At 28.3% G+C, this 27,318-nt stretch overlaps 1 protein-coding gene across 2 annotated transcripts in view; it reads left to right on the top strand.

Moving 5' to 3' along the window:
- LOC136084538 (sec1 family domain-containing protein 1-like) overlaps nucleotides 1-27,318 on the top strand; it is a 52,073-nt gene that overhangs the window by 19,227 nt on the left and 5,528 nt on the right. For both annotated transcript variants that reach the window (XM_065804653.1, XM_065804654.1), the window contains exons 5-12: nucleotides 3,646-3,733; nucleotides 3,846-3,935; nucleotides 4,835-4,890; nucleotides 5,399-5,469; nucleotides 9,775-9,874; nucleotides 12,544-12,671; nucleotides 12,801-12,891; nucleotides 22,515-22,591. In XM_065804653.1, the coding sequence (XP_065660725.1) occupies nucleotides 3,661-3,733; nucleotides 3,846-3,935; nucleotides 4,835-4,890; nucleotides 5,399-5,469; nucleotides 9,775-9,874; nucleotides 12,544-12,671; nucleotides 12,801-12,891; nucleotides 22,515-22,591 (686 nt within the window). In that variant the 5' untranslated portion in view covers nucleotides 3,646-3,660. The remainder of the gene's footprint in view (nucleotides 1-3,645; nucleotides 3,734-3,845; nucleotides 3,936-4,834; nucleotides 4,891-5,398; nucleotides 5,470-9,774; nucleotides 9,875-12,543; nucleotides 12,672-12,800; nucleotides 12,892-22,514; nucleotides 22,592-27,318) is intronic.

Raw genomic sequence — 27,318 nt, 5'->3', positions numbered from 1 at the left:
GGTAAAATTATAAAATTTGGTTAAATTTTTTTGCCATTTGTAAAATGGTATTTGTTTTTTTTTAGTCTTTTAATAAGTTTTAAAGATGCTTAGTAGTGAGTCTGGATAATTTTTTCTGGCCATTTTACCAATGCAAACATAAATAACAAAAAATTAAAAAAATTTTAAATCTGTTTCTGTTTTTATTTATATTTATTTTAATTGGAGAAAAACCAATGTTAAAAACTAATTTTGAAGTTACCTATTAATAAAAGGTAGTAATCTTGGTAAATATGAATTAAAGTTTTGAAATTACCTATTAATAAAAAGGTTGTAATATAGGTAAATATAAAATAAAATTTTGAAGTTACCTATTAATAAGAGGTAGTAATCTAGGTATATATCAAATAAAATTTTGAAATTACCTATTAAAAAGAGGTAGTAATCAAGGTAAATGAAAAGATGGTGAATATTAGGAATGTACCGGAATTCCAACCAGAATTTGTGACTTTTAGGTCATTCTAGTTCTGACTAGATTTACATAATTTCAGGCCGGAGTGGCGGAATTTATTTTTTTACCTTTTTTTAAAGACATATGACACAGAATGTGTAAATTAAATCCAAAAACTATTGTCCTACAATATGTCCTACAAAATGTCCTGGGTAATGAAGAACTATAGGTAAACCCGAGTAAAAATACAAATTTCTTTACAAACACAATGTACTTTTATTTTCAGTAATCAATTATGTAAGAATTTCTAGGAGTTTAGGAATATTGTGGTGCAAAAAGAGTTGCTATCCAGTTTTGGACAACAATCTAGCTCTTTTTTCATCAAAAATGTTACCTGCCTTTGAGAATAGTCTCATTTTAAATGTTACTTAAATTTTAAAAATTCAAAAAGTATAGGATGTCTATTGTGGTAAATACTTCAATTTTAACCATATGGAAAAATAGAAAATAAAAAATTATTTTTAAATATAAATATAAGTAAGATGAAGGAAGCAAATTCCAAAGAACTGATGTTCGAGGAAAAAAACTAGACAAATAAGAGTTTTTAGAGCACTTAGGAACAGTCACAGATAAAGGATGAGACTTAATTGGATGACGAGTAACACGAGAATGAATTTTAGTAGATGGCGCAAGAGATGCTAGCTCTTTAGAGCAGTGCCCATTATAGTATTTGTAGAAAAGAGAAAGAGAAGCAACATTACGACGATGTGATAATTGTTGGAGGTTGGCTGCAAGAGCAGGTTCAACTATGTTTACAATGCATTTTTGCACCTTGTCTAAAAGAGAAAGGGAATTATTAGAAGATCCACCCCATTTGAGATTTATAGAGATAGAGAATAGAATCCAAAGTAAGAAAGTGTTGAGCTCGATAAAGAGATGCAACCTTTGCAGATGCTAATTTTGCAGCTGATTTGATATATGGTTTCTAAGAAAGATCGGAAGTAAGAGTTAATCCTAGAAGATGAAGGGTAGATGACTCATCAAGTAAATTATCGTTCTTAAATATAGGAAGATCTAAATTATTGCGATAACATTTGGCTGAAAAAAATTGAGTTTTATCTGAATTAAAGTTCACCAGCCACTGTGAGCCCATGCTGTAGCAGAAGTGAGATCCTTTTCAAGCTCAAATGCCCCCTCCAAGCAATCAGGGGGTGTTGGTTTCTTATCACGACAAGAATAAATTGTAGTATCATCTGCAAACAATGCCACCTTAGATGTGAGAATATCTGGAAGACCGTTACTGTAAATTAAAAAGAGTATAGGGCCAAGAATAGAACCTTGAGGAACCCCTGAAGTTATAGAATAAGAAGAAGAGTGCTGTCCATTGAGGACAACTTTTATGCTACAATTGGAAAGGAAGGATTCAATAATCATAAAGATGTTGCCAGATACACCATAAGAAGAAAGTTTATGGAGAAGGCCAGCATGCCAAACTTTATTAAAAGCTTTAGAAATATCAAGAGCGATGACATGATATTTTTAAAATTATTTAATTGCCAAATGGATATCATAAACATAGTTTGCAATACATTAGTGAAATGTTATGATTGGAATTATATTACTAACACAGTCAAAAATTTGACCACATATCATAAATATACGAAAGCCTAATAATTGAAAAACTGCTAAAATTAGATGGCCTGATTTTCATTAGCAAAAGTTCAAATAATTTAAATTCTTTCAGGAAAAAAACTAATGAAATATACAAATCTATATGTATTTAAAAAAACACATAAATCAAAAAAGAATAATCAATAAGCACAATTAAAAACTAACCAATTAATAAATTTTTTCTTTATTTTTGTAATGATGTTTTGTAATGATGTTGAGATTTTTGTAATGACGTTGAGTTGTTGAGAGGTTAAGTTGTGTGCCTCTTTTTGATGCAATAAAACTTCTTGCCATTTCCATATCTCTTTTGCATGCATGTTTTGCAAAACCAAACCTAGCATTTAGAATTTTTACATTGGTACTATGTACTATTTTGACTTGTTAAAGCTTTTTAAAATACTTTATGGCAATAATTACAATTGACTTGGTTTGCTAGCATTTTAATGGCATTTTTTACAATTGAATTGGTTTGCTGCTGTTTTTGTTGAAGTAACTGTTAATGCTTGGTTGTTTTTTAGTTTGCTTGCTTTTTTGGTATTAGAATCTTTCAACCTCTCAAATTTTGACTTTCCCCTTTATACCTTTGCACATTTTTATAATATGTGGTCAAGATTTTAATTTTTTTTTGTGTATTAACCTATTGAGTTTGTTTCAAAGTTGCTGTAAGCTATTGCGCAAATTGCAAACATTTTTTTGAATTGCTGAACTGCAATGTTAAATGTAATACAAACAGTAAATACAAAGATAGGCTGCAGGCTTGCAGCCTACCTTTGCATTTACTGGTATTTTGAAATACCTATGCATTTACTGGTATTTTGAAATCCAATGACTATTTGCATATTTCATTCAAACCCATAGTCCAAAATTTTATTTTTAACTCTAGGTAGGCTTTAACTGATAGCAAATTTTTCTTCCAAGAGTTCTATGCCAGTTCTTTTAAAGCTAGAAACGATAAAGTATTTAAATTTAAAGTCCATGATTTACTATTTAAGATAAGTTACCTATATACACTTTTTTGAATCAATCAATCAATAAATTTTTGAAATAGTTGGTATTACATTTCAAGGTTGTTTACAATTTATAAAATTACTAACATAAAGTAAACACCTAATAAATATGATTAAATTAACCCCTAATAATAATGATTAATATATATACACACATATATGTATACAAAAAGAAATATGATTGAAAATGAAATGAATTAAAAATAACAGCATATTATTTTTTATACAATAAACTTTGCATCTTTTGCTATAGTAAAATAATATTATACAATTTTTTGGGACTGTTTAATAAATTTAAAAAGTACAATATTAAAAAGGGTGTAAAGCTTTTACAGAATCCATTAAAAGTTTTTTTTAAAAGATAATGAAACCAGTGATTTTTCTTCTTCTAGGAATCGGTGTAGGACTTGCTTATTATGTTTAAAAATTTAAAATTATGAAAAAAAGAAAAATTATGCTTACACGTAACTTGGTGTTGGAATATTAAAATATCTGATAAATATTTTAATAAATTTTATTTGTGTTATTTTTTCAAAGGTTGTTGATCAATACATGAATTTCATTTCTCTAGAAGAGGATTTCTTTACTGTAAAATATCATGACAGACAAAGCATTTCTTATTATGGTTAGTCAAATTTTTTTATTAATGCTTTTTTATTATGGTTAGTCAAATTTTTTAAAATGATTTTTCAACTAATAAAGTTTGCAGTTAAAGAAACAGTTTTTTCTTTGAATAGCAATGAACAATCCTGAAGCTAAAGATGCTGAAATAGAATTGATTTGTGAGACCCTTGTTGATAGATTGTTTTCTTTTCTGGTGACTACAGGTGTTTAAGTATTTTTTATTAAACTTATTTTTTTTCCAATGCTTTTCATATATATTTGCTTGTAGTTCAAGGTAGTATGTTTTTTCATGTAAAAAAAAAATTATTATAAGAAAAAAAGAACAATTTCTTTTTCTAATTTTTAAATTTGTAAAAATATTATGCTATTAAAAAATAAATTTACTATTACAAAATATTAGTATACATTACAATTCATTAAATTGTAATTCATAATATGTTACAACATATGTTCTATTAACTTATTTTTCCATGCAGCTGTCTTATTTTGGTGTTATAAGTTTGGAAGGCTATGACAACATTTAAAAAAAAAATGATTAGCCTATGGGAATATATTCACTTCCTTAGGAAAACATGTATGTAAATATCTGAATACTCACTTCCTTAAGGAAACATGTATGTAAATATAAGTGAATATTCACTTCCTTAGGAAAACATGTATGTAAGTATGAGTGAATATTCACTTCCTTAGGAAAACATGTATGTAAATATCTGAATACTCACTTCCTTAAGGAAACGTGTATGTAAATATGAGTGAATATTCACTTCCTTAGGGAAACATGTATGTAAGTATGAGTGAATATTCACTTCCTTAGGAAAACATGTATGTAAATATGAGTGAATATTCACTTCCTTAAGGAAACATGTATGTAAATATGAGTGAATATTCACTTCCTTAGGAAAACATGTATGTAAGTATGAGTGAATATTCACTTCCTTAGGAAAACATGTATGTAAATATGAGTGAATATTCACTTCCTTAGGGAAACATGTATGTAAATATGAGTGAATATTGAAAAGAAGATTTTATAGAAAGTATTTTAAATAAAATGAGATGATTTTTTTGAATTTCTCAGTAAATAAAGTTAAAAATTTTTTTTTAGGTATTGTTCCTATCATAAGATGTGCCAAAGGAAATGCTGCAGAAATAGTTGCTGAAGTATGTTAGTGATTTTGTAGTTAAAAGAATATATTTTAGGTTAAATAGATTATTTCTTCTTTAACTAAACAGTGTAATTATTTTTTACATAGTTTGTTTTAAAATTACCAGGAATCTATATTATATAAAATAATTTGTGTGTACTACCTGAAAATTCAAAATATCATTTGTACTGGTTTTTTAAAGTTTATGTTTGAATATTCCTTGTATTTTTCTATATTTTCTTAAAACTAGCTTTTTTGACGTTGTCTCACCAATTGTCTAATAGTGATCAATATGAATTGTAAAAGCAATTGTACATTGTTTATAATCTATTTGTTAGTTTAAATCTAGTTTTATATAAAATCAGTTATTTTAGCTTTCAATGTTGTTTCAATAACATTATGTTATTGTTTAAAAATATACACATTATTGTTTCAATAATGTGTATATTTTTCAAGTAAAACTAAAAAAGAAATTTGTTATATAATTTTCTGTTTTATATTTCCAATTTTCTTATTTCTTTTAGGCTTTAGATAAAAAAATCAGAGACTCAAGAAATACATTATTTACAAATGATATTTCATCAGGTAATTTTAGGTAAGATTACGAAGTCTGTTAAATAAAATCAAAATCAAATACCATTTTAGTTGATAGAAAGAGAAATTTTACACAAATGCCATATAAAATAACTCTGTGTAAAATGAGGATGATTATTCAACCCACCACTTTAGATTTTCTTAAAATTTTTACCAGTGATACCTATCAAGTTTTTCATTATGAGATGAATTATGTAAAAATAAAAAAATTTAACTTCAAACTATACATAAGTTACAATGTTTTAAAGTTTAGTCTAAAATTTACTTTATTAAACATTCTACTCAAGTCTACTAATATGGATTTTTTAGTTTTTTATGATTAATCTAAGTTCTAATTGAAAAATATTGCTAAAATTTGAACCTGTTCATTTTTGAGTGTGCTGAATTGAAAGGTAAAGAGAAGTACCACAATTAAATCTTTTTGAAGATCGTTTTTGATTTAAATAAGGTTAAAAAAATTATTGTACAACTACCAAGGGTTTTATCTACCACCCTCATTGTGAAATAAAAACTGAAAGACAATCTTAATATAAATAATAGTTTGTCTTTTAAAATTAAAAAATATACGACCTTGCATAACTTTGCTCTTTTTTTTAATCTAATTATTTCCCAACAAAGCTGCAAGCATCCACTATTAAGTTGGGAGTTACTAGAAAACAAACGATGCAGTTAAAAAGCATAGAAAAGGTTATTGAAAGACTTGATAAAATGAACATGGGAGAGAGTTCTAAAGCATTAAAGTTTTTAAAATCAAACAAGAGTTTTGGTTAATGGAACAAGAGATTATAGCTTATTTGAGCAGCAACGATTAAAGTATTTAAAGAAAAGAGAAAGAGATGCAACCTTACAACAATAGGAGAGTGGCTGAAGCATAACAGATAGAGCAGGTCCAACTACATTTACAATGCATTTTTTAACCTTGTCTAGTAAAGAAAGTGCATCATAGAAGTACAAGCCCAAATATGATAACAGGAATCCATACAGGGACAAATTAGAGCTTTGTAGAAGGAGAGAGTAGAATCAGGAGTAAAATATTGTTAGACACTTAAAAGAGAAGCAACCTTAGCATATGCTAACTTTGTAATGGATTGTATGTATGGTTTTCATGAAAAATTAGTTGTGAATGGTAATCCAAGGAGACATAAAGAAGAGAACTCAGTGAGAGTGTTGCTATGGCACTATTATATAGTTCATCAATTTATCAATATAGGAGTATCAACTATTGTGATGCAAGCCCCAAGCTTTTATAGAAGAGATATCAGATTCAAGATCCACCAAGGATAGATTTACTGGAGATTTACAAGATCATCCGAGAATATAGTTACTAGAAATGAATAAGAGTGTTGGCCTTCAAAGATGACTTAAATACTGCAGTTAGAAAGAAATGATGTGATAATCTTAAAAGTTTTAGATTATCAAATAAAACAGCTTCCCACTAGTGCCGTCCTCTTCAAGAGTTTTATTTTCAGGGTTATTTGTTAGAGACACAAAACTTTTCTGACATAAAACTTGACCATTTTCTTGGTAGCAAACTTGACTAAAAGGTAGTTGTTAGGCTTAGGATCTGCATCAACTTTAAGTTGATGGCGTGAAAGGAAATCAAAGCCACTGGTAATATCCGGATGGCTTGTAATATCATCTTTTTCATCAGTTGAATTGAAAAGTTCTCTGTTTCTAAGTTTTTTGGCACAAGCAAGTTCTTGAATTTCTACTTTTTTAGGGGTTCAGTTAGGATGCGAGAGCGCCCCTGTTTTCTTCCTTGAGAAGATTTGACACATGTGCTGCTTTGGGGTAGGGCATGGTATCTTGTGGAGAAAAATGTTTCACAAATATTATATCCGATGTTTATGACAGTAAGTGACTGTGCTGATCTTAAATTCATTGCCAGTAAATATGCTTGGATTTATTGGCCATATTCAAGATACTTTGAACCCACTAATGATGTTCATAGAAGTCATGGTTTGAGGGAATGCATCTCCGAGCAGTTCAGCAATGTTGTAAATTGTAACAGTTCATCTAGGGAATTTGATCATGAAATTGGAAGCTGCTTGGGAGTAGTAAGTCTTCAGTGGACTAAAAACAGTGCGGTCCAAGAACTGCAACACATGAGAAGTTTGCAATTGAATTGTAAGAAAACTGATGCCATTGTCAAAGGCATCATTTTTCTTACAATTCCATAGCAAACTTCTCATGTGTTGCATAGTTTACAGCCTCCACTGAGCTCTTGTGGTTTTTCATAATAATTAAATGCTTCCTTTCTAAGCTAAAACTAGAACAGGTCATTTATCCACTGGGATATGTTGTTGGATTATTGCGACGAGGTGCATGGCTTAGAAAGCGATTCTGCCAGTCTTTTCTGGGAAATATCATAAAGAATGCATGTGACCAGCGGCAGAATTTATGCAAGCACACACCGCAATCAGTTTGCCTCCTTCTGCAGATGTAGTTTTGCATACCTGCTTCAACCCTCCCATAGCAATAATTTTAGCAGGCTTGTATACTGCAGTAAGGCCAGTTTCATCAATATTCCATATACGTTTGGAAAGAAACTTGTACTGCTTATAAAGATTTCTTAATTTAATAAAAAATTCACCAACTGAGTGACAATTAAAAGCTGTGCTTCATGCCAACCTTGTGTCTTCTGGTGTTCTCAATGCCAGTTTAGGATTTCTATCAAGAAAACCTCTGTACCAGTCACGGCCAGCTTGCTTGGTTTTATCCCATGTGGGGAGATATGCTGTCTTGTTTGTTGCAGAATAAGAGTATGCCAATTTGTGCAGTTGCACCACATTTGCACCGTAATACATCTTAGACATGTCTTCTAAAAAAATACCAAGTTCTTTTTCCTGATCAGTTAAAGAAAAATTGCTTTGAAAACTTAAAAACTTAAGTATCCCCTGGGACACTAAGTCACTTTGTGTTTCTCAAAAAAAAATCTTTACAAAATAAAAAATAAGACTTTACTTTAAATAACTAAAGTTTTTAAGAAACAACTAAACTTTTTTAAAAAGACTGTTTTAGAAACTTTGTAACTTAATCAAGTTTTTCTAAATTCTTCTTTTTAATTGTGAAGCTTGGTTTTTATCTTTTAAATTTAAACTTTTTTTAAAATAGTTTAAAACTTTCAAACTTTTTAATAGCCTTGGTTATAACATATTGTGATCCCATGCCTTCCTGACCAGACTTAAACATGGGATGCTTGCTTCTGCGATCAAGTATCTCTCTTTTAAAGGATCAATTATTCCTATATTGACCTTCTTTTGAAAAGTTAAAGGTTTAGGCTAAAAGAGTTAGAACTGAATATCAATTTCATCGAGTTTAGTGGGTAAAAGTACATGTTTCACCTATATACACAGTATGATCATAAACTGAACGAGTTCAAGTTGTTATTACTTACCTTTAACAATTTTTTTTCGAAGTTTAAATGTCACAAAATAAAAAAAGCTTTATTAAAATTCAAGGCATTTTCTAAAGTAAAGACCATTTGTCAAAAAATGGTAAACAATAAGGCTGCTACCCAAATGTGCCAAGAGAAGAGTGATAAAATATCACTAGCCGCCAAATTTGCATGGGGATTAAGTATCCCACTGGGATCAACCATCACACCTTTTTCCTTTATATAAAATGAATATTAAAATATTATAAAATGCTATATTTAGAAATCATAAATTTTTATTGACATTTTTAGTAACAGTAATTTTTTAATTACAGTTTAATTTGAAAAAAAAACTTTCATATAAAAAAATAATTTCATAAAACTTAGAAATTCCTTTATTAACAAAAAAATATTCATGGGTTGATATTCCAAAATATCAAAGAGCAAAGTTAGCTCAGAGTTGGCTCCCGATCCAGCTTTGCCTGGAAATATTTTAGCACCAGCTCAGCTCTTTGTAAAAAGACCAGCTCCATATAGCTCTTACTTTAGCTCTAGAGCTATTTGATTACTTAACTAGATTATTTTTTATATTTTTGCTTGTTGTAACTAATAATATCTTGTGTGTTTTCTCTGTAACAATTTTTTTATTAACTTGGATTTCTGGTGCATTATTTTTGATTATATGGCAACAAATACGTGAAATATAAAAATAACCAATAATAAAGAGTGTGACTGATTCCCATTTTTCTATATATATTATTTTTCTATATATATTATTTACTGTATATTATTTTTATGATGATTATTGTAGCTCTCTTATAACAAATATACTTCTTTTTATAAATAAACTATATTTTTATATATATATTTTTACTATATTTTAAACAAATATACATACTTTTAACAAATTGGTTTGTTATAATGTTTTAGTTTTCAAAGACCTGTATTAATAATTCTTGATCGAAACATTGATTTGTGCACACCTCTTCATCACACATGGACTTATCAAGCTTTGTGTCATGATGTCTTTGTAAGATTATAAACAAACTATTATTTTCATAAGATCTTATTGTTTATTATTAACGCAAATATTTTCATTTATTTTTAAAATAATTGTGTGCATTTATATTGTATTCATTCAGTTTATTTTGTATCTATTGTAATTTATTTTGTATCCATTGTAATTTAATTTGTACCCATTGTAATCTATTTTGTATCCATTGTAATTTATTTTGTATCCATTGTAATTTATTTTGTATCCATTGAAATTTATTTTGTATCCATTGTAATTTATTTTGTATCCATTGTAATTTATTTTGTATCCATTGAAATTTATTTTGTATCCATTGAAATTTATTTTGTATCCATTGTAATTTTTTGCATAACAAGCTATCTTGATATAGTAGAAATATACAATTAAGAAATGTTTTAAGAAGTATATAAAAGTTTTTATAAATATATGTATATATTTGTATCCAATATAATTATAGTTATATGAAAATTATAAAAATCTTAACAAAAAATAACGGTTAGTTGATGATGATATTGACTTTAAAATTTTACCACAATGCGCAACAAATCGTTCTTAGATGTCTATCGCATTTGTTTTGTTACACAAAATTTTTTGTTTTTGCTTTAGTAATATAATATGATATGTATAATTGCTATACAAAAGGATGGTACAGCATATCAATAAATGTTTGTTTAAAAAATGTTGGAGTTATTTTTTCTTATTTAGCCCTTTTGCTACGGGGGAAAGGGAGTTAGAGCTGGTAAACATATGTAGCATTTGTAGTACAAACCAAATTTTCTAATTGTTTGATTCTTTTTAACAAAAATGTTGTTTCTTGGGTTTTTCCATTATTTATTTATTAAAATTCAAATATCACCTTTTGATCATAAATGGATGTTGTTAAATGGTGAATTGGCTATTTATAGGGAACAACTATTTAAGGACTTTTTGATACAGTAAAGAACAATTTTTAGTACAAATTTTGATTTGTACCAACTGTAGCAAAATGTTTAAATGTTGATGTTTGATAGAAAATCTTAAAAAAACATAACATGGCGTTTCATTAAAAATTTTAACAAAATTTTTTTAATTATTGCATATTTATTTCACATTGCAATTTCATAGACATTTAAGTGCAAAAAAAAAAAAAAATTAAATGTTCACATTTAACTATGGAATGATAACTAATGTTATTATACTAAAATATAGATGGGGCAAGTCCCCATCCTTATTTTTGCGCTAGTTGGAGCAACTGATTTTATTTTAGCTTCTAAATAAGTTACTTTAGCAATGTTTTGAACTTTTTAAATGATCACATTTATCGAGTATTAAGTTTTTATGTTATGTTAAATAAAAATTACAAACTTGGAACTTGATTTTCGTTGTTATAAAGTTTTTTTTTATAAAGATGTCTTATATACATAAATTTAATTGTATTGGTGTTTTACTAATACTATCAGTTTATCAGTCCAAAATGAGTAAACAAATAATCAAAAAAAGGTTTTGGAATTTTTTAACTTGGAAAATATAACCTGCTCACATTCAAAAATAGTAAAATTGTCAAAAGTCGCTAAATCTTCAGTAGTTCAGGAGACTAAAACTTCAAAAGAAAATGAGGCGTGGAAAGATAAAAGGTTTTGTTGACAAAAAACAAAGTGAATTTAATCATCTGGTCAGTTTCAGGGAATTCATGCTAATTCCAAAGAGATCTCACCAAAAAGTTCGAATGCAGTTGTTTCCTTGTCAGGGAAGTACTCAAAAGCAAGGGTTTGAAGGTTTCCATTAAGGAAAAACATTTCAAACTTTTTAACTAAAAAAGTTCATGCATTATTAAGGATGACTAAATGTACTGCAAAAAGGATTTTTCACAGTTGCCTGGCCATCAAAATTATTTGCATTCAAAAGGTGTGTATGTGCATCACTGAATGTCTTCGGAAATGTCTTTTGCCATTTGTTAACAAACACATATAGGCAGTTATGTTTTGGCTGGACTCGGCAACAATCTGCCACTTCAAGAAGACAATGGAGTGAAACAACCAAAATAGCGTCAAAATTGTCTCAAAAAATACAAATCCTCTAAACTCTCCTGATCAACGCATTATCAAGAGTTACTAGGCACTTGTAAAAGGAAACTTGTTGAAAAGTAACAAATCAGCGAAAGATGACCAAAAACTTAAGCAAAAATTGATTGCTGCATTGAAAAATGTCACTGAAAGCAAGATCCAGGCCATGATGGCTCCTATCTGTAAAAACTTTGATTACTTTATAAGTGTCCTCTGAAATCTGTACAGATTATAGAGGACACTTAGAAACTCGATTAAAAACTTTAAATGATACAATAAATTTCATTATAAAAAAAATTTGAAATTAATTCGTCAAGTATTTTTTTGAAATATTGCTTAGTATATCCGGCCAGAAAGTACTGGGCTTAACCAATATGTAAATTGTGTTACTATATTCTACATAAAAATTTTGATGAATTACTAGTTTAATTACTAGTTCTCTTTTGTTGTGAACACTTAGCACTATTTTATATAACACAATTTGCACATTAGCATGCATAGGTGTTTCTTATCATATTTTACACACTTTAAGTTTTAGAATGCTAACTCTAATCCCAACAGTTCTTTCATAAAAATTTTTTTTTTCAATAAGTCTTTTAGTTAAAATTTTTTTATTGTTTGTAGAATTTAGAGTTAAATCGTGTAACAGTAACAGATCCTGAAGTGATCAAAGAAGGAGGACCACCAAAAAGCAAACCAAAGAAGTATGATTTTACAAGCCAAGACAAATTTTGGGATCAACACAAAGCAAGGTGAGGTAATTAACTACTTGAGTGTTTTATATACATACTTTTGATTTTAAGAGCTGATTAAGTTTTATCCATTGATGAACATTTTTTTAATATTAATATTTATAATTAGTGTTTTTTATTTTTTCTCAGTCCTTTTCCAACTGTTGCTGAAGCAATTCAACGTGAGCTTGATGAATATCGTGTTTCTGAAGAAGAATTGAAAAAGCTAAAGAATGTCATGGTAAATTTATTTTCATTAAGAAATTTATTGTTTGTTTAACATATTTAATCTCCTAGTTAGATAATTTATCAGATTAGTTTTGATAGCTATGATTTGAAAAAGGTATGACTCACCATGCCTTCAAACAACTTGTGTCAATGCAAGGTTTTCAGGTTTCTGTTAATATTATGATTGCAATGTGTTTCACTTTTTTTGTTTATCAATTTTATCACTACTTTTAGTTCTACTAAACAGTTTTCTATTAGATTTTAAAAAGATCAGGTTTAGGTTTTTTTTATTAACAGGTTTCCTAGCTCCTTTAGGTCTTTTTATTTAATAAATTCATAAAAAAAATTGACTTTTTCAAAATAATGCTACGGTTTAATTGTAATCAGTTGTTAGCTCATTGTTAGAAATCACATAAATACAAAACTATTTATTTATGACTTCAAATATTTTTATGTTTTTTCTAGTGACCAGCTTAACAAAAGATTATTAGATGAAACTTGAAATCTACTGGTTAATATAAATTTAGTATATAATAATTGAAAAAAAAATTAATCAAAATCTCATTTTTCTTATTTGGGGTAGGTTGGATGACATTTTAAGTTATTTTCTTACAAGCTTGCTTTTAATAATTTTAATAATTTAAAGAAACACTGTCAAGGATTTATTTAAAACAATCATGGCAGTTAGATAGGAATTCGCATCTTGAAATTTTTAAATAAAAGAAATTACTATCGCGGATATTTAAGTATTAAAAATGTTGATTGTAAAATTAAATAATTTTTTCAATTAAAAGATTCAATCAATGACCATCTGATTATTTAATTACTATGTAACCATGGAGTTAAAACGACATCTTAAAATTAAATCTCATATTTGCTTTCTAACATTTTAATGCTGTAAAATTGATAAAAAAAATTCAAATTGATAAAAAAAAATTAACTTTTCTAAAAAGTTTTACAACTTAATCTATCTTTGGAAAAAGAAAAACAGTGAAAGGTTGATTTCAAAGTATGAAAATTATTTTAGATGACAAAAGAAAAAAAAAAAGAATTCATGCTTTTAAATGTTTTGCATGAATGCAAATACCTTTTTAAATAATTTGTATGAATACAAATCCCATTTATATAGACTTTTTATTTAAATAAGCTAATTTGAACGACATCACAAAATTTTGATAATTACAATTGTGGCATTGAAATTGGGACAAACAAATCATTAGTATTAGCCTTAGTGACCGATTTCACATTTTTGGCCAATGTTGATGGATCGGAAAAGGCTGGTACCAATGTCAATACAGATGAGTTAACTAATTATTACAAATTTTGAAAATTTAAAGCCATACAACTTTAAATCGTGTAATCTTTTTCATGGAATCAATACTGTTAAACAAATACTTGGACCCAAATCAGAGCCAACCCATTATTTTAAAAGATATTTAGTGGTGCCAGGCAAATAATTAAGTCATTGATTTGGGACCATTTTTCTTGGGTGAAACGAATTTCTGACACAAGATCAATTAAGGCTTTTTCAATACACACTTTTAGTCTATGAAATCTTTCTAACATATCGAACATACTGTTCCACCTAGTTTTACAATCAAGAATCAACTTTAACTTTTTCCCGTGTTCTTGTAGGATATACTTCTGTAAATATGTATTATTTTTGACAGGAAAGTTTTTAAATATTTTCACAACCTTTCCCACTTTTTTCATGAGATCTTTGTAATTGCTAACCAATTCAGCAGATGGTCAGTCTAAAATTATTGTCAAACGATATTCTTTATTTATAACTTCATCATCATTAGTGTTAACATATTCATCTTCTTCTTCACAATTTTCATATGTAGTAAACGATCCTTCGTTGTTTTTCTTGTATAAGATATCAATAACTGCAAGTTGTATTCCATGAGCTTAACATAGTTGTTGATAGCAAGACATCATTTTACCGACTTTAACCATCACACTTGCTCCATCAGTGGTCATGGCGATAATGTCTTTTTGGAGGTCAATATCAAAGCTACTTAGCCTTCCTGCAACTATTCCTGCAATATTCTGCATTACAGGATCCATGGATTCAAATCAATCCAAAATTAAAACAATTAGGTTTAAGTATCTCTGACTATTTTGTGATGTCCATTTGTCAAACGGTATTGAAAACTTTTGATTTTTCTTTTCTAGTGATATGAATTTTTGCATTTTATCGGCTTTTACAGAATCTGAGAATTTAACTACCATGGATCTTATAGTATTAGGTGAAGTAGTATTAGGTGAAATTTCAACATAATCATTAACTAAACAAAACAAAAAATTGTACAAGTTTGACTAATGTTTGCTAAATAATTGTTTATTTTTGAATGATTTTGTATTTATAGCTAAAAAAAACATTTTAATAGTTGAAGATATATATATATATATTATATATATATATATTTATATATATATATATATATATATATATATATATATATATATATATATATATATATTAGAAGTAAAAATAAAAATGTTGACAAACTTGGACAGTTTCTGATAAATTGCTTTTACTTATTTAATAAATAACACATCCTTTCTCAGACAGTTAATAAAACATTTCAAGTTATCCTGACTCAGTATTGTTGTATCTGCATATAGTATAGAAGTTTCTCAGTATACACTTTATTGTGCATTGTAAGACTAGTAAATTTTTATATGGATTTGTTTTGCAAATACATTAAACACTTTTAATTTGATATCTTTTTTGTCTTTTTTGTTTAAAAGAATTGACTTTTTTTGTTTTTAAGCAATAATTTCAAAATCCCACAAATCTGGCGGATCCCGCAGTAGTTTTTGTGGGATCTCGCATACGCTAAATTAATAAGGGATCCAGCGGGATTGCAGGATTCCGCTATGCGGGATTGCAATCCCTAGTTGCAAAGCCACAATTAGAAATTTAAGAAGTAATCATTTTAAAAATTCAAAAATTTAAAATATTTAAATTCATTTATGTGAATGTCAAGAAAAAAAAGAAACTTGTTAATATCAAACATTTTTTAAAATGCAATATTAAATTTAATTACTTAATATTAAAAAAATGAAATAAAATAAACATTCCTTTATAGTAATAATAAAAAAGCCGTTAAATAACATTTAACTTGTTTTGTGGTAATTAATATTATTGCAGTAATTTAAAAAAGTTATTGTTTTTTAAAGATAAAAAAATAAAGAGGACGTCAAATATTGCGTTAAGCTTATGCTAAATTTTTTATTTAAAACAAGGCCTGGTATGCTATACTTGAACACATATATACAGTATTGTGCAAATTAATTGCATCAAACATTTTTTTATTTTTCGTTTTTGTTTTATACTGTGTTTTCTATAATTTAACTGTGATTAGAAGGATAAATAAATTTAAATAAAGTAAATAAATAAAGATGGACACTACACCAAGAAAAAGATCTAAAATACTAACTTTACTTCAATATTCTGATAAATCTCAACAGGAGATTATGTTCAGTAAACCAATCTGCAGTTAGCTGGGTTAAGAAGCATTACATTGCAACAGGCAGCTTATCACCATTAAGACAAGGAAAATGTGGTCGAAAACAAAAGACTTCAGAAAGAGATGACCAATATCTGATGCTGGAGAGTATCAAAAATCCAAAAAAGACAAGTGACCAACTAATGAATGATTTAGCTACGCATGACATCCATGTCTGCTCGAGTACTGTGCGGAGGAAGTTGATAGCTGCTAGAAGGTTTGCCAGAAAACCTTCTAAAAAACCAATACTTACAGATGTCATGAAGAAGAAGCGTCTCTTTTGGGCAAAGGAATACAAAAAGTGGACTAAAGAACAATGGAGAAGGGTAAGACAAAATGTGTTTATTAAGTTTACAGCTATTTTACTTATTATATTTGTATATCATACTATTTTTAAATTGAAGGTATTAAATTGAAGAGACTTAATAACAGTTAACTTGTTTTTTTATTGATTGCAGGTTTTATTTTTGGATGAATCATATTTTGAAGTGCAAGGCCAACGGTCACAGTTTGCTCGTCGTTCTGATGGTGAGCCTATACGACCCGGACACATTGAACAATATGCCAAGCATCCAGAAAAGAAGATGTTTTGGGGTTGTTTCTCTGCTTTTGTACCAGGAAGACTCTACCCATTTACTGGAATGATGAACTCTGGCACTTATATTGAGGTTCTGCAAACACATTTAATTCCAGAGGTGTTAAAAGTGTTTCCAAATGGAAATGGAATACTACAGCAGGATTTAGCCACATGCAATACTTCCAAAAAAGTCAAGAAATTCATGGTATAAAATAATATTAAAACCCTTAAATGGCTTAGGAACTTCCTGATCTTAATCCAATTGAGAATCTCTGGGCAATTGTAAAAAAAAGACTGCGAAAACATGACTGCACAACTAAAACTAAGCTTACCACCACTATCCTTCAGATTTGGATTGAAGACACAGAAATCCAAAACATTTGTAAAAATTTAGTGGATTCCAATGCGAAATCGTGTGCAGAAAGTCATAGCAGCACGAGGAGGACACATGAAATATTAGTGCATGAGTTTTTATTTTATTAGAACAAGAAAACTTAAAATTTCCTGGATTTTTATTGTTTTTAATTTTGATGCAATTAATATTCACAATACTGTATAAGGATGCATAAATAGGTTACTTCTAAGTATAAGAATAGAACAACACAAAGTAAAATTATTCTAAAAACAACATTATGGTAATAAGAGTTTAAGTACATTCAGCTGTTAAATTAAAGCTTATAAACATCATCTTAAGAATAAACAAATTTGTCTGTAAACAAAGTCAAAATAAACCATTTCTCAAAAAAATTCTAAGTAATGCATAAAGTTTAGTTTATTTATTCTTTAATTATTTTCATAATGCAGGATAAAAATATTAAAATGGTATTGGTTAGAAAATCGGTAAGTTAATAAAAAAAGACTGATGCTGATACTGATTCTGATTGTGCAAAAAGTGGCTGATTAAGCTGATGCTGATGAGGAATAATTGGTACATCACTAGTAAACATGCAATTAGTCATATAACTAATGTATTTCTTATAAAACTTATGACTGTGATATAAGTTTATATTGGCATTGGACACAAATTTAAACAAGATATTTTAGAAAAAAATTATACCAAAAATTTAAAAAAAAAAAGTTAAAATGACGGCTTGAGTGTCATGGACAAAAAAAGAAGGTAAACAATGTTGAATTAATAAAACTAATGGTAAAGCCTCTAACGGCCTCTTCAGAAAGGACAAGCATTTTTGTTGAACATATTTGAGACAATATTTTTTTAACTTCTGATACTAAGTTAAAAGAATAGTGTCATTATACTAATAAAGTTTTTTCTTGGATATTTATTATTTATGTACGCTTTTTCTCCATCCTATAAAAAATGATATACAATTGGACGTAACTGGCACAATAAACATTAGTCAAAACAACAACATGGCGCTGTAAAAACTGCAAGATGCAACTGGATGGCAAATTGTGTTGTTAAATGTGCATACGCAGCATTTTTACTTCATATGTTTTGTAATCATGTTTTCTTAAATGGTTATGTAATTAATGTCACCAACCTCTTATAATATTATGCTCTGAATGATTTTTGACTGATCAATGAGTGACAGTTCCAGACAATGATTATAATAAAAAAAAAGTTATTTTTATAGCTGCATATCTTAATAATTACATTATTGGCTTAAGACTAAGATCTTTCTAATAATTTTTTCTTTTAAACTTAGTTTTTTATTAATTCATTTTTTACATTTTGAAGTGTTACAGAAGGCCTTAACTATGTATTAATGAGTATGTATGTAAGGAAGTTGGAAGGGGCTTATGTACACAAATATATTTATTTGTTTAAATTTAAAAGGGTCTGTCTTTTTTCACTGATATAAAAGGAATAAAAAAAAAAATTATGCCCAAGGTAGGACATTCAATACCTGAGGGGGTAAGTCTTAAAAATACTTATTTAAATGTCTCTTTAATTTTAGGTCTTTTATAGCAATCTAAATAAATTTTATGTTTGAGTTCTATTATACAAACTTTTAAACAAGATTTTTTTGAAAACAGCATTAAGTTTCTTAGATTTAAGGTAATTGGAGATTTATTTATTATTTATTGGTTTTTAGAACACAAATAGTACCCTCTAATCTAGTATTTATACTAGATAAAATGTATGCATTGCTATTTTAGATAAAACAAGAAAGGTTATAATCTTTTTTATTTTATCTAAAGTAGTAACGTGCACGTTTTTTGCAACACTCAAAATTTTTTCTAGTTTTATTAGTTATTAGACAAATTTTTATTTCAAATAAAACTTGATATATATTATTTATAATATCAATAAATTTTTTATTTTAAACATCTTCGCTTCCAACAAGGCTGCAAGCAACCACTAATTAAAGTTGGAAGTTACTGGAAGAGAAAAGATGAAGATTGTAGAGCAAGATAACGATTGACAGACAACTTAAAGGATTGCAAATTATATGAATCAGGAAAGCAAAATGAAGGAAGCGAATTCCAAAGAACTGATGTTCGAGGAAAAAAACTAGACGAGTAAGAGTTTTTCGAGCACTTAGGAACAGTCACAGAAAAAGGATTAGACTTTATTGGATGACAAGTAACATGAGAATGAATTTTAGTAGATGGCACAAGAGATGCTAGCTCTTTAGAGCAGTGCCCATTATAGTATTTGTAGAAAAGAGAAAGAGAACCAACATTACGACGATGTGATAATTGTTGGAGGTTGGCTGCAAGAGTAGGTCCAACTATGTTTACAATGCGTTTTTGCACCTTGTCTATGTGAAAATGTTGCCATATTTGGGGTGGATCTTCATTAGAAGATCCACCCCAAATATGGCAACATTATTCCACACAAAGATGGATTTGAGATTTATTGAGATAGAGAATAGAATCCGAAGTAAAAAAGTGTTGAGCTCTATAAAGAGATGCAGCCATACCAGGTGCTAATTTTGCAGCTGATTTGATATATGGTTTCCAAGAAAGATTGGAAGTAAGAGTTAATCCTAGAAGATGAAGAGTAGATGACTCATCGAGTACATCACCGTTCATAAATATAGGAAGATCTAAATTATTGCGATAACAATTAGCTGAAAAAAATTGAGTTTTATCTGAATTAAAGTTCACCAGCCACTGTAAGTCCCATGCTGTAGCAGAAGTGAGATCCTTATCAAGCTCAAATGCCCCCTCCAAGCAATCAGAAAGTGTTGGTTTCTTATCACAACAAGAATAAATGGTAGTTCATCAGCAAACAATGCCACCTTAGATGTGAGAATATCTGGAAGACCGTTAATGTAAATTAAAAAGAGTATAGGGCCAAGGATAGAATCTTGAGGAACCCCTGAAGTTATAGAATAAGAAGAAGAGTGTTGTCCATTGAGGACAACTTTTATGCTACGATTGGAAAGGAAAGATTCAATAATCTTAAAAATGTTGCTAAATTCACCATAAGAAGAAAGCTTATGGAGAAGACCAGCATGATAAACTTTATCAAAAGCTTTAGAAATGTCAGGAGCGATGACCTTAACCTCTCCACCTTTATCTAATGCACGATAAAACCTATGGGTTATTAGTGTTAGCAAATCAGCTGTAGAACAAGAAGATCGAAATCCATATTGATGGTCAGAAAGTAAGTTATTAGATTCAAGATGAGAAATTAAGTGTTTGTTAATTAAAGATTAAATATTTATAATTTCTAAACTATTGTTCAGTTACTTAACATTATAAAGATATTTTTTAACACAAAATAATATTTTAGCAATTAACCATTGGGCGATAAAAATTATTCATTGGTTTTCATACAATCATAAAAATTTAAAAAGTTCCCTAAACATCTGACCTTTGTTTTCATTCATAGAAATCACTGGTCTTTCATGTATTGAAAAAATATTGCTTGTAAATTTATGTAGTTTTTTGAATTAAAACTTTCCATCCTAAAAACTATTTAGTTTTAAATTTAATTATTGCTTCATCATAGATCACTTTATCATTTAATTGCTATGTAACCATAGCAATTAAAATAGCCTTAGGTTGTAATCTTTAGTTTGTAATCTGGTGTCAAAACTTTTATATCTGTTGAAAAGATTTGATGACATTAATAAAAGACTAATTTTTTTTAAATTTAATATGAAATTTTTTAATGAAATTTTGCAATTTTAATAGTTAAAGTCATAGTTCTCCATAACAAAATTATCCTCAGACTAATGAAAGTTTTGTTTTTTTGATCAAAATTCTACCTACTACTACCGCGCTGCAAAAAGTTAATTAAAAACTATTTTCAAAGCATGAAGTGAATAACACAAAACAAAGTTTTAATTATTACCTACCATTAGGACAGTAAAAATAATCAGTAAAAATTGACAGTAAAAAGTAAAACAGTAACAATTGACAGTAACAATTGATTTTTCTAAATTTTCAAAAATTATCTCTTAATATTTCTATGTCTTTTAAAACATTCATCCTTTATTTGAAATCTATTGTTATTACATTTTTTAAACAATTATGTCAATAACTCTAAGTAACATGCTGTTGTAAAAGGTAGCGTTATATATTTATGAGCCTTCAGATCAAGCATATATAGTAAAATCCTGCATAAATAGGCCTTTTTAAAAAAATTTCACATGGGTTTTTATGAACCCAGAATGCTACTAGCTACTATGGTTTTTAATAAGCATTCTCATTTGTTATAAACAAATCAGAATTTTATGTGAGTATTTTTTTAATTGATTTTTCAAGTTTTTTTTAAATTTTTGAAAATAGAATAAATACTAGACTTTTTTCAGTAGTCATCTGTTTTGTTATTTTAAGGTTTTAAGATACTTTATTTGCTATATTTTCTATAGCACCTTTATTGAAATGATCTCTCAATCAAAGCTGGTTGAAAAAGTTTTTTTATAGAATAAAACACTGGTAAAAACTTGTTTCTTGGATTTATGTTAAACTGTGTTGCTAGTTAGTTAGAAAAACTGGGTTCATTAACAATTCTATTACCACTGTTCATCTTTTTTAACAAAGTTAATCTTATTTACTACAGTTTATTACAAATCAACTCAGTCTATCTTGTTTGAGTATTAAAAAATAAAGTTAAATATATTGATAAAAATTAAAGTAATTATTAATTTATTTATTACAAAAACTCTTAAAATGATTTATTTTTATGAAAATTTCTTTATTATTCATTCCATTCTGAGCATTTATAAGTACAGCAAGAAAGTACAACTAATTAATTTTATCAAAACAATGTCTATTTGATAGAGTTAGTCTGTCACTCTATCATAGCTATCTGCCTAGCTTCTAGCTTTAAGTTCTATTAAAACATGAAGAGCTAAATTGTTGCTTGTAAAGTTCTGGTGTTTACTGCCTAACCCTTCATTTAATTTCTAATTAAATGAAGATTAAAAGAAATTAAATTGGATGATATCGTGCATCTAGTAAAAAATAATAGATTTAATAACCAGCAAAGAGTAGTTAAAAAAGTAACTGCTATAGATAAAAATAAGATAAAAACCGACACAATAACTTGTTTTAATGATTTTCTATGATTGCCATCCATTTTTAAATGGCCTAAGAATTAAATAAATTATTTTTTTGAAGGGAGTGCAAAATAAAGATAATGAAGCCATAGAAGGTATATGGTCAGAAAATACTAACAAATTAACAAACGCAGTCAGGTATTTCTTTATTTTAAATTGCATATTTAATAAGTTTTTTTAAAATATTTTTTTAAATATATAAATATTTGTCTATGTTTGTAAAAGTCATCATGTTGGGTCTCAAAGGAAGCAAAAATATATAAAATTTCAAGAACAATTACAACTATTTATAAAAACGCAATTTGAAGATATTCTTTTTAAAAACTGATCCAGCATATTATACTTTTGATGAGATCTAACATGTTATACTTTTGATGATATAATTTTTAAAAATGATATTAAGGACCTGTCTGAAGATCATGTACCTAAAGATCTTTTGATAGTATTAGGGACCTGTCTGAAAGTCTTGTGCAACCTATAAAAATGCTTCAAATTACTATAAATTTTTACCAAATTTATGTTTTAATAGATGGATAAAAATGGAGGTTCCAATGTGCACTTTTTGAGAAAAAGAAATTTATATATGTATAATGTTTGAAGTGTAAAATCTTTTATCACTGTATCCCTTGCCTCACAAAGATATTACTCTTGCCTCGCAATGATGTTACTCTTGTCTCACAATGATGCTACTCATTTTATCAATACAAGCAGGAAAAATTTTATTTCTTATTTCAATCTCTTGAATATTGCAGCCTAATTTTATAATTTATCCTTTTAAACTTGATTATCTAACATTCCCCTAAAATGTTGGGTTCAAGTCCGGTGATTGAAATCTTAAAGCCCTTACATATGAAACAGAAATATACTGTTTTAATAACTTGGATGTGTGTTTGGGGTCACTATCCTGCTGAAATGTTTCAGCAGGACAGTGACTCCAATGTCATGGATATGTCATGATAGTGACCCCAATGTGACATGGTTGCTTCAGCCTATGATAACAAATTGTTTTCTAAATGTCTATGTAAATAGAAGAATTTGATTATTTAGATTGAAAACTCTCTTGCCACTTCCTAACTCTTGGTTAACTCTGGCTCTTTATATTTCAAGTGATTTCCTAATTTTCCTAATTTGATATTCTAGAGCAAAAGATTACCATGTGTCATGGCATGGTTTAACAGGTACTGTCTTATTTTCCATTAATACTATTTTTCTGGTGCTTTAGAGATTTGGATAAAACATTTTTATTTAGTCACACTAATGTATACAGCATTTCAATTGGTAGACACCTAGGTTTGTATTTGCAGTAATCTTTGTCTTATTGTTAAATTAGAAGCTGGCTTTATGTTTTGCTTTGTAAGATCTTTTTCTAATATTAGAACAGAGAATTGGCATCCATGGCAATTTTATAACTAGTTGGTTATCCAACGATTGAGATGCAGTATTTTTTTGATTTTTTTTAATACAATATCCAGCAATATTACTAAGGTTGTTCTTGCCTTGTCCATTTTAACAATTTATCTAATCAGAAAATCAATTAAAAAAATAGCAGCTTCAACATCTCAAATGAGTTAAAATCTAACAAACTTTTTTTTTCATTATATTTTTTTCATTACATATAATTTGTGATTTATAATTATTTTTTTTCATTTTTTTTTTTCCATAATGGTGGTTTTATGATTTGTTGGTCATTCAGCTGTATAATCTTTAATCTGAAAAAATATATTCAATTCATCAGTTTTTTACTTGAATATGGTTTAATCAATGTTCGTTTAACTTTAATAAATGGTTTTTAATTTTTACAGTTTTTGCAAACAATTTAAAAATAAAATATTATTGATTGCTCATGTTCTTATGAGTGTATTTATGCTTGTGTCTGGGAAAATATTAGTATGAAATCTTCAAATCTCTTAGGTAGTGTCTTCAAATATTAAAGGAACTCTTTGCAGAACATGAACTTTCTATACTATACTTGCAGAACATTAGGTTTCCATACAATACTTACAGAACATGAAGTTTCTATACTAAAGTACATATTGCCAATGCTTTTTGAGTTTAGTGATCAGTAAGAATTAACCAAATTTCTCACATCCCATCTTAAGTCAAATAACTTACTGTCAGACAATACGGTTTTCAATCCTCTTGCTTTACGGCTGACTTGCTAATTGTTGTGACTGAAAGATTTTATCGTGCATTGGGTGGAGGCAGAGAGGCTAGAGCTATTGCTCTTGACATATCTGAGGCTCTTGACAAAGTTTAGCATGCTGGTCTTCTCCATAAGCTTGTTTCACATGGCGTATCTGGGAAAGTTTTTTTGAGATTATCAAATTGTTTCTTTCTAACCACTTTATTAAAGTCATCCTCGAAGGCCAACACTCTTATTTCCAGTAACTCCTGGGGTACCTCAAGGTTCTATTCTTGGCCCTGTTTTTTTTCTTATCTACATTAACGATCTTCTCGACAACCCTACATCTAAAGTAGCTCTTTTTGCTGATGACTCAACTTAATACTTCTGTCTTGACAAAAAGTCTCTTTTCAATCGCTTAGAACAGGCAGCCAATCTTTTTTTTTTTTTTTTTTTTTTTTTTAAGATTATTCACCTCCCCAAGGCCCGAGGGGGGCCACTACAGTCGAGGAGGATACTCATTTTTTTTTCTTTTTTTTTTTTTTTTTTCAGTCGTTATTCGTGGTGCAACCCTCTCTCAACTCTTTAACTCCGAAACACGAACCTTGCCGAGCAAGGCCGCTGCGCGGAGAAACTAAGTTGAGCGCGGTACTTCCAGGGACGTGGTGGGAGTCGAACTCCGAACCTCTCGCTTACAAAGCGAGCGCTCTTACCACTATCTTGAATCTAATCTCACTTCTGTAACAGATTGGGGTTCACAGTGGCTTGTAAATTTTAACTCCACCAAAACTCAGTTATTTACTGCAAACAACTATTGCAGTACTGTCGACATTCCTATATTGATGAATGGAAACCCCCTCACTGAGTCTTCTTCATTTCTTCTTTTTGGAATATTGTTTACTACTGTCCTATCATGGAAACCATATATACAATCGATTGCTAAATTAGCTTCTGCTAAGGTTGCTTCTCTTTATCGTGCTCGCCATTTTTTCTCTCCTGATTCCAATCTCTACCTCTAAAAATCTCTTATTCGTCCCTGTATGGAATACTGTTTTCATATTTGAATTGGTTCTTCTAATGATACTTTTTCTCTTCTAGACAAGGTTCAAAACGCAGTTGGACCTGCTCCATCTGCTAAGCTTGAGTCTCTTTCCCATTTTCGTAAAAAATCTTTCTCTTTTCTACAAATACTATCATGGTCGTAGCTCAAAGGAGCTATCATCTCTAATTCCATCAACTAAAATACATTCTCGCTTGACTCATCATTCAGCAAAGTCTCATTCTTTTACTTTATCTGTCCTTACATGCTCTAAAAACTTTTATTTGCCTTGGTTTTTCCTTAACACTTTATCGCTTTGGAGCTCTCTCCCATCTTCATGTTTTCCTGATTCATACAATCTTATCAAATCTTCTGTCAACCGATTTCTTGCTCTATAACTATATTCTTTTTTTCTAGTAACTCCCAACTTAATAGTGGTTGTTGCAGCCTTGTTGAGAGTGAATCAGAATTAAAAAAAATAATAAAATAGGTTCACTCAGTAGATTAACTTTTTAAATATCTCTCAGTATTCTATAATTACTCATTTAAAAATTAAAAAATATTATTTAAGGAATAGACTGTTATTTCAATCACTGCTTTAAATATTGTTTATATTAAACTATTTAAGTTAATAGATGTTGCACAGTAACTTGTAAAATATTATAAAAAATAAAAGTCAGCTTTAAACGTAAGTTATTTACTGGCATCATCAACAGTTTATTACATCTTTTAAACAAATTATTAAAAAAATAGACTGTTTAAAAAGAAAATGTGTTTTAGTACTTTATGCATATGCTTTATTTTATTTTTGGGTTTGAAGAAACAAATTTAAAGATTACTGTAATAGTAAAAGAGAAACAAAAGTTCCTAGAAAATTATTTGGAAATTCACTAAAGTCTGCAGAAGTTTTTCTAATAGGTCTCAATGTTTTTAAAAATGATGTGTAATACATAAAATATGTAGAAAAACAGCTAACACAAGCCACAATATCTTGTGTTGCAAGAAAATCCAACAAACAATCATATTGGTTGGTTACATTGCCATATACTAAACTTGTCATGTATGTCAGTTTTTAATAAATCATAAAATTATTATACTAACTGCCTATGACTGTTGTATTTAATGTAATTTTTGACTCTATGTGTAGCTCTTAATCAATATAAACATTTGTATTATTTTGGTTATATTATTTTCTAATATTAATATTAATGAATAAATATAATATAATGAAATTTTAATTGGCCTGCCATTATCAACAGAGGCGCAACTTCTTCAACATTTATATAATCAAGGACTGGAATTTTAAAGCAAGTTATTGATTCTCTGGGATATACACAATTATACACACTAGAACATGTTATCGTGAAAAAACTACCACAGCTTTAACTTTTGTTATTTAAAATGTGACACAAATTTTATATTTTATATTTTTAGGTTTTGCTTAGCTTTTTAAACCCTGTTTTTTTTTCTCTGAGTAAACAATATTCTGTTTTATTAATGTAGCAATTCATGAACTAACTCTGGTTCTTTATAGGAGTGCTAATACTATTTCTTCACATCTGTATTAAACAATATTGAAAGTACAATGTTATGTTTTTTTGTAAAAGTAACTTATTTAGAATATATATCATTCTCTTTTCACTTTATTATTTTCATTATCATTTTTATTATTGTTCATATACTTATATTTTTTATTGTTTTCAG

The sequence above is a fragment of the Hydra vulgaris genome, chromosome 09, assembly GCF_038396675.1.
Source record: "Hydra vulgaris chromosome 09, alternate assembly HydraT2T_AEP".
NCBI classification, from domain to species: Eukaryota; Metazoa; Cnidaria; class Hydrozoa; order Anthoathecata; family Hydridae; genus Hydra; species Hydra vulgaris.
The sequence above is the reverse complement of the archived record's forward strand: the minus strand, read 5'-3'. Positions and strand labels throughout refer to the sequence as shown.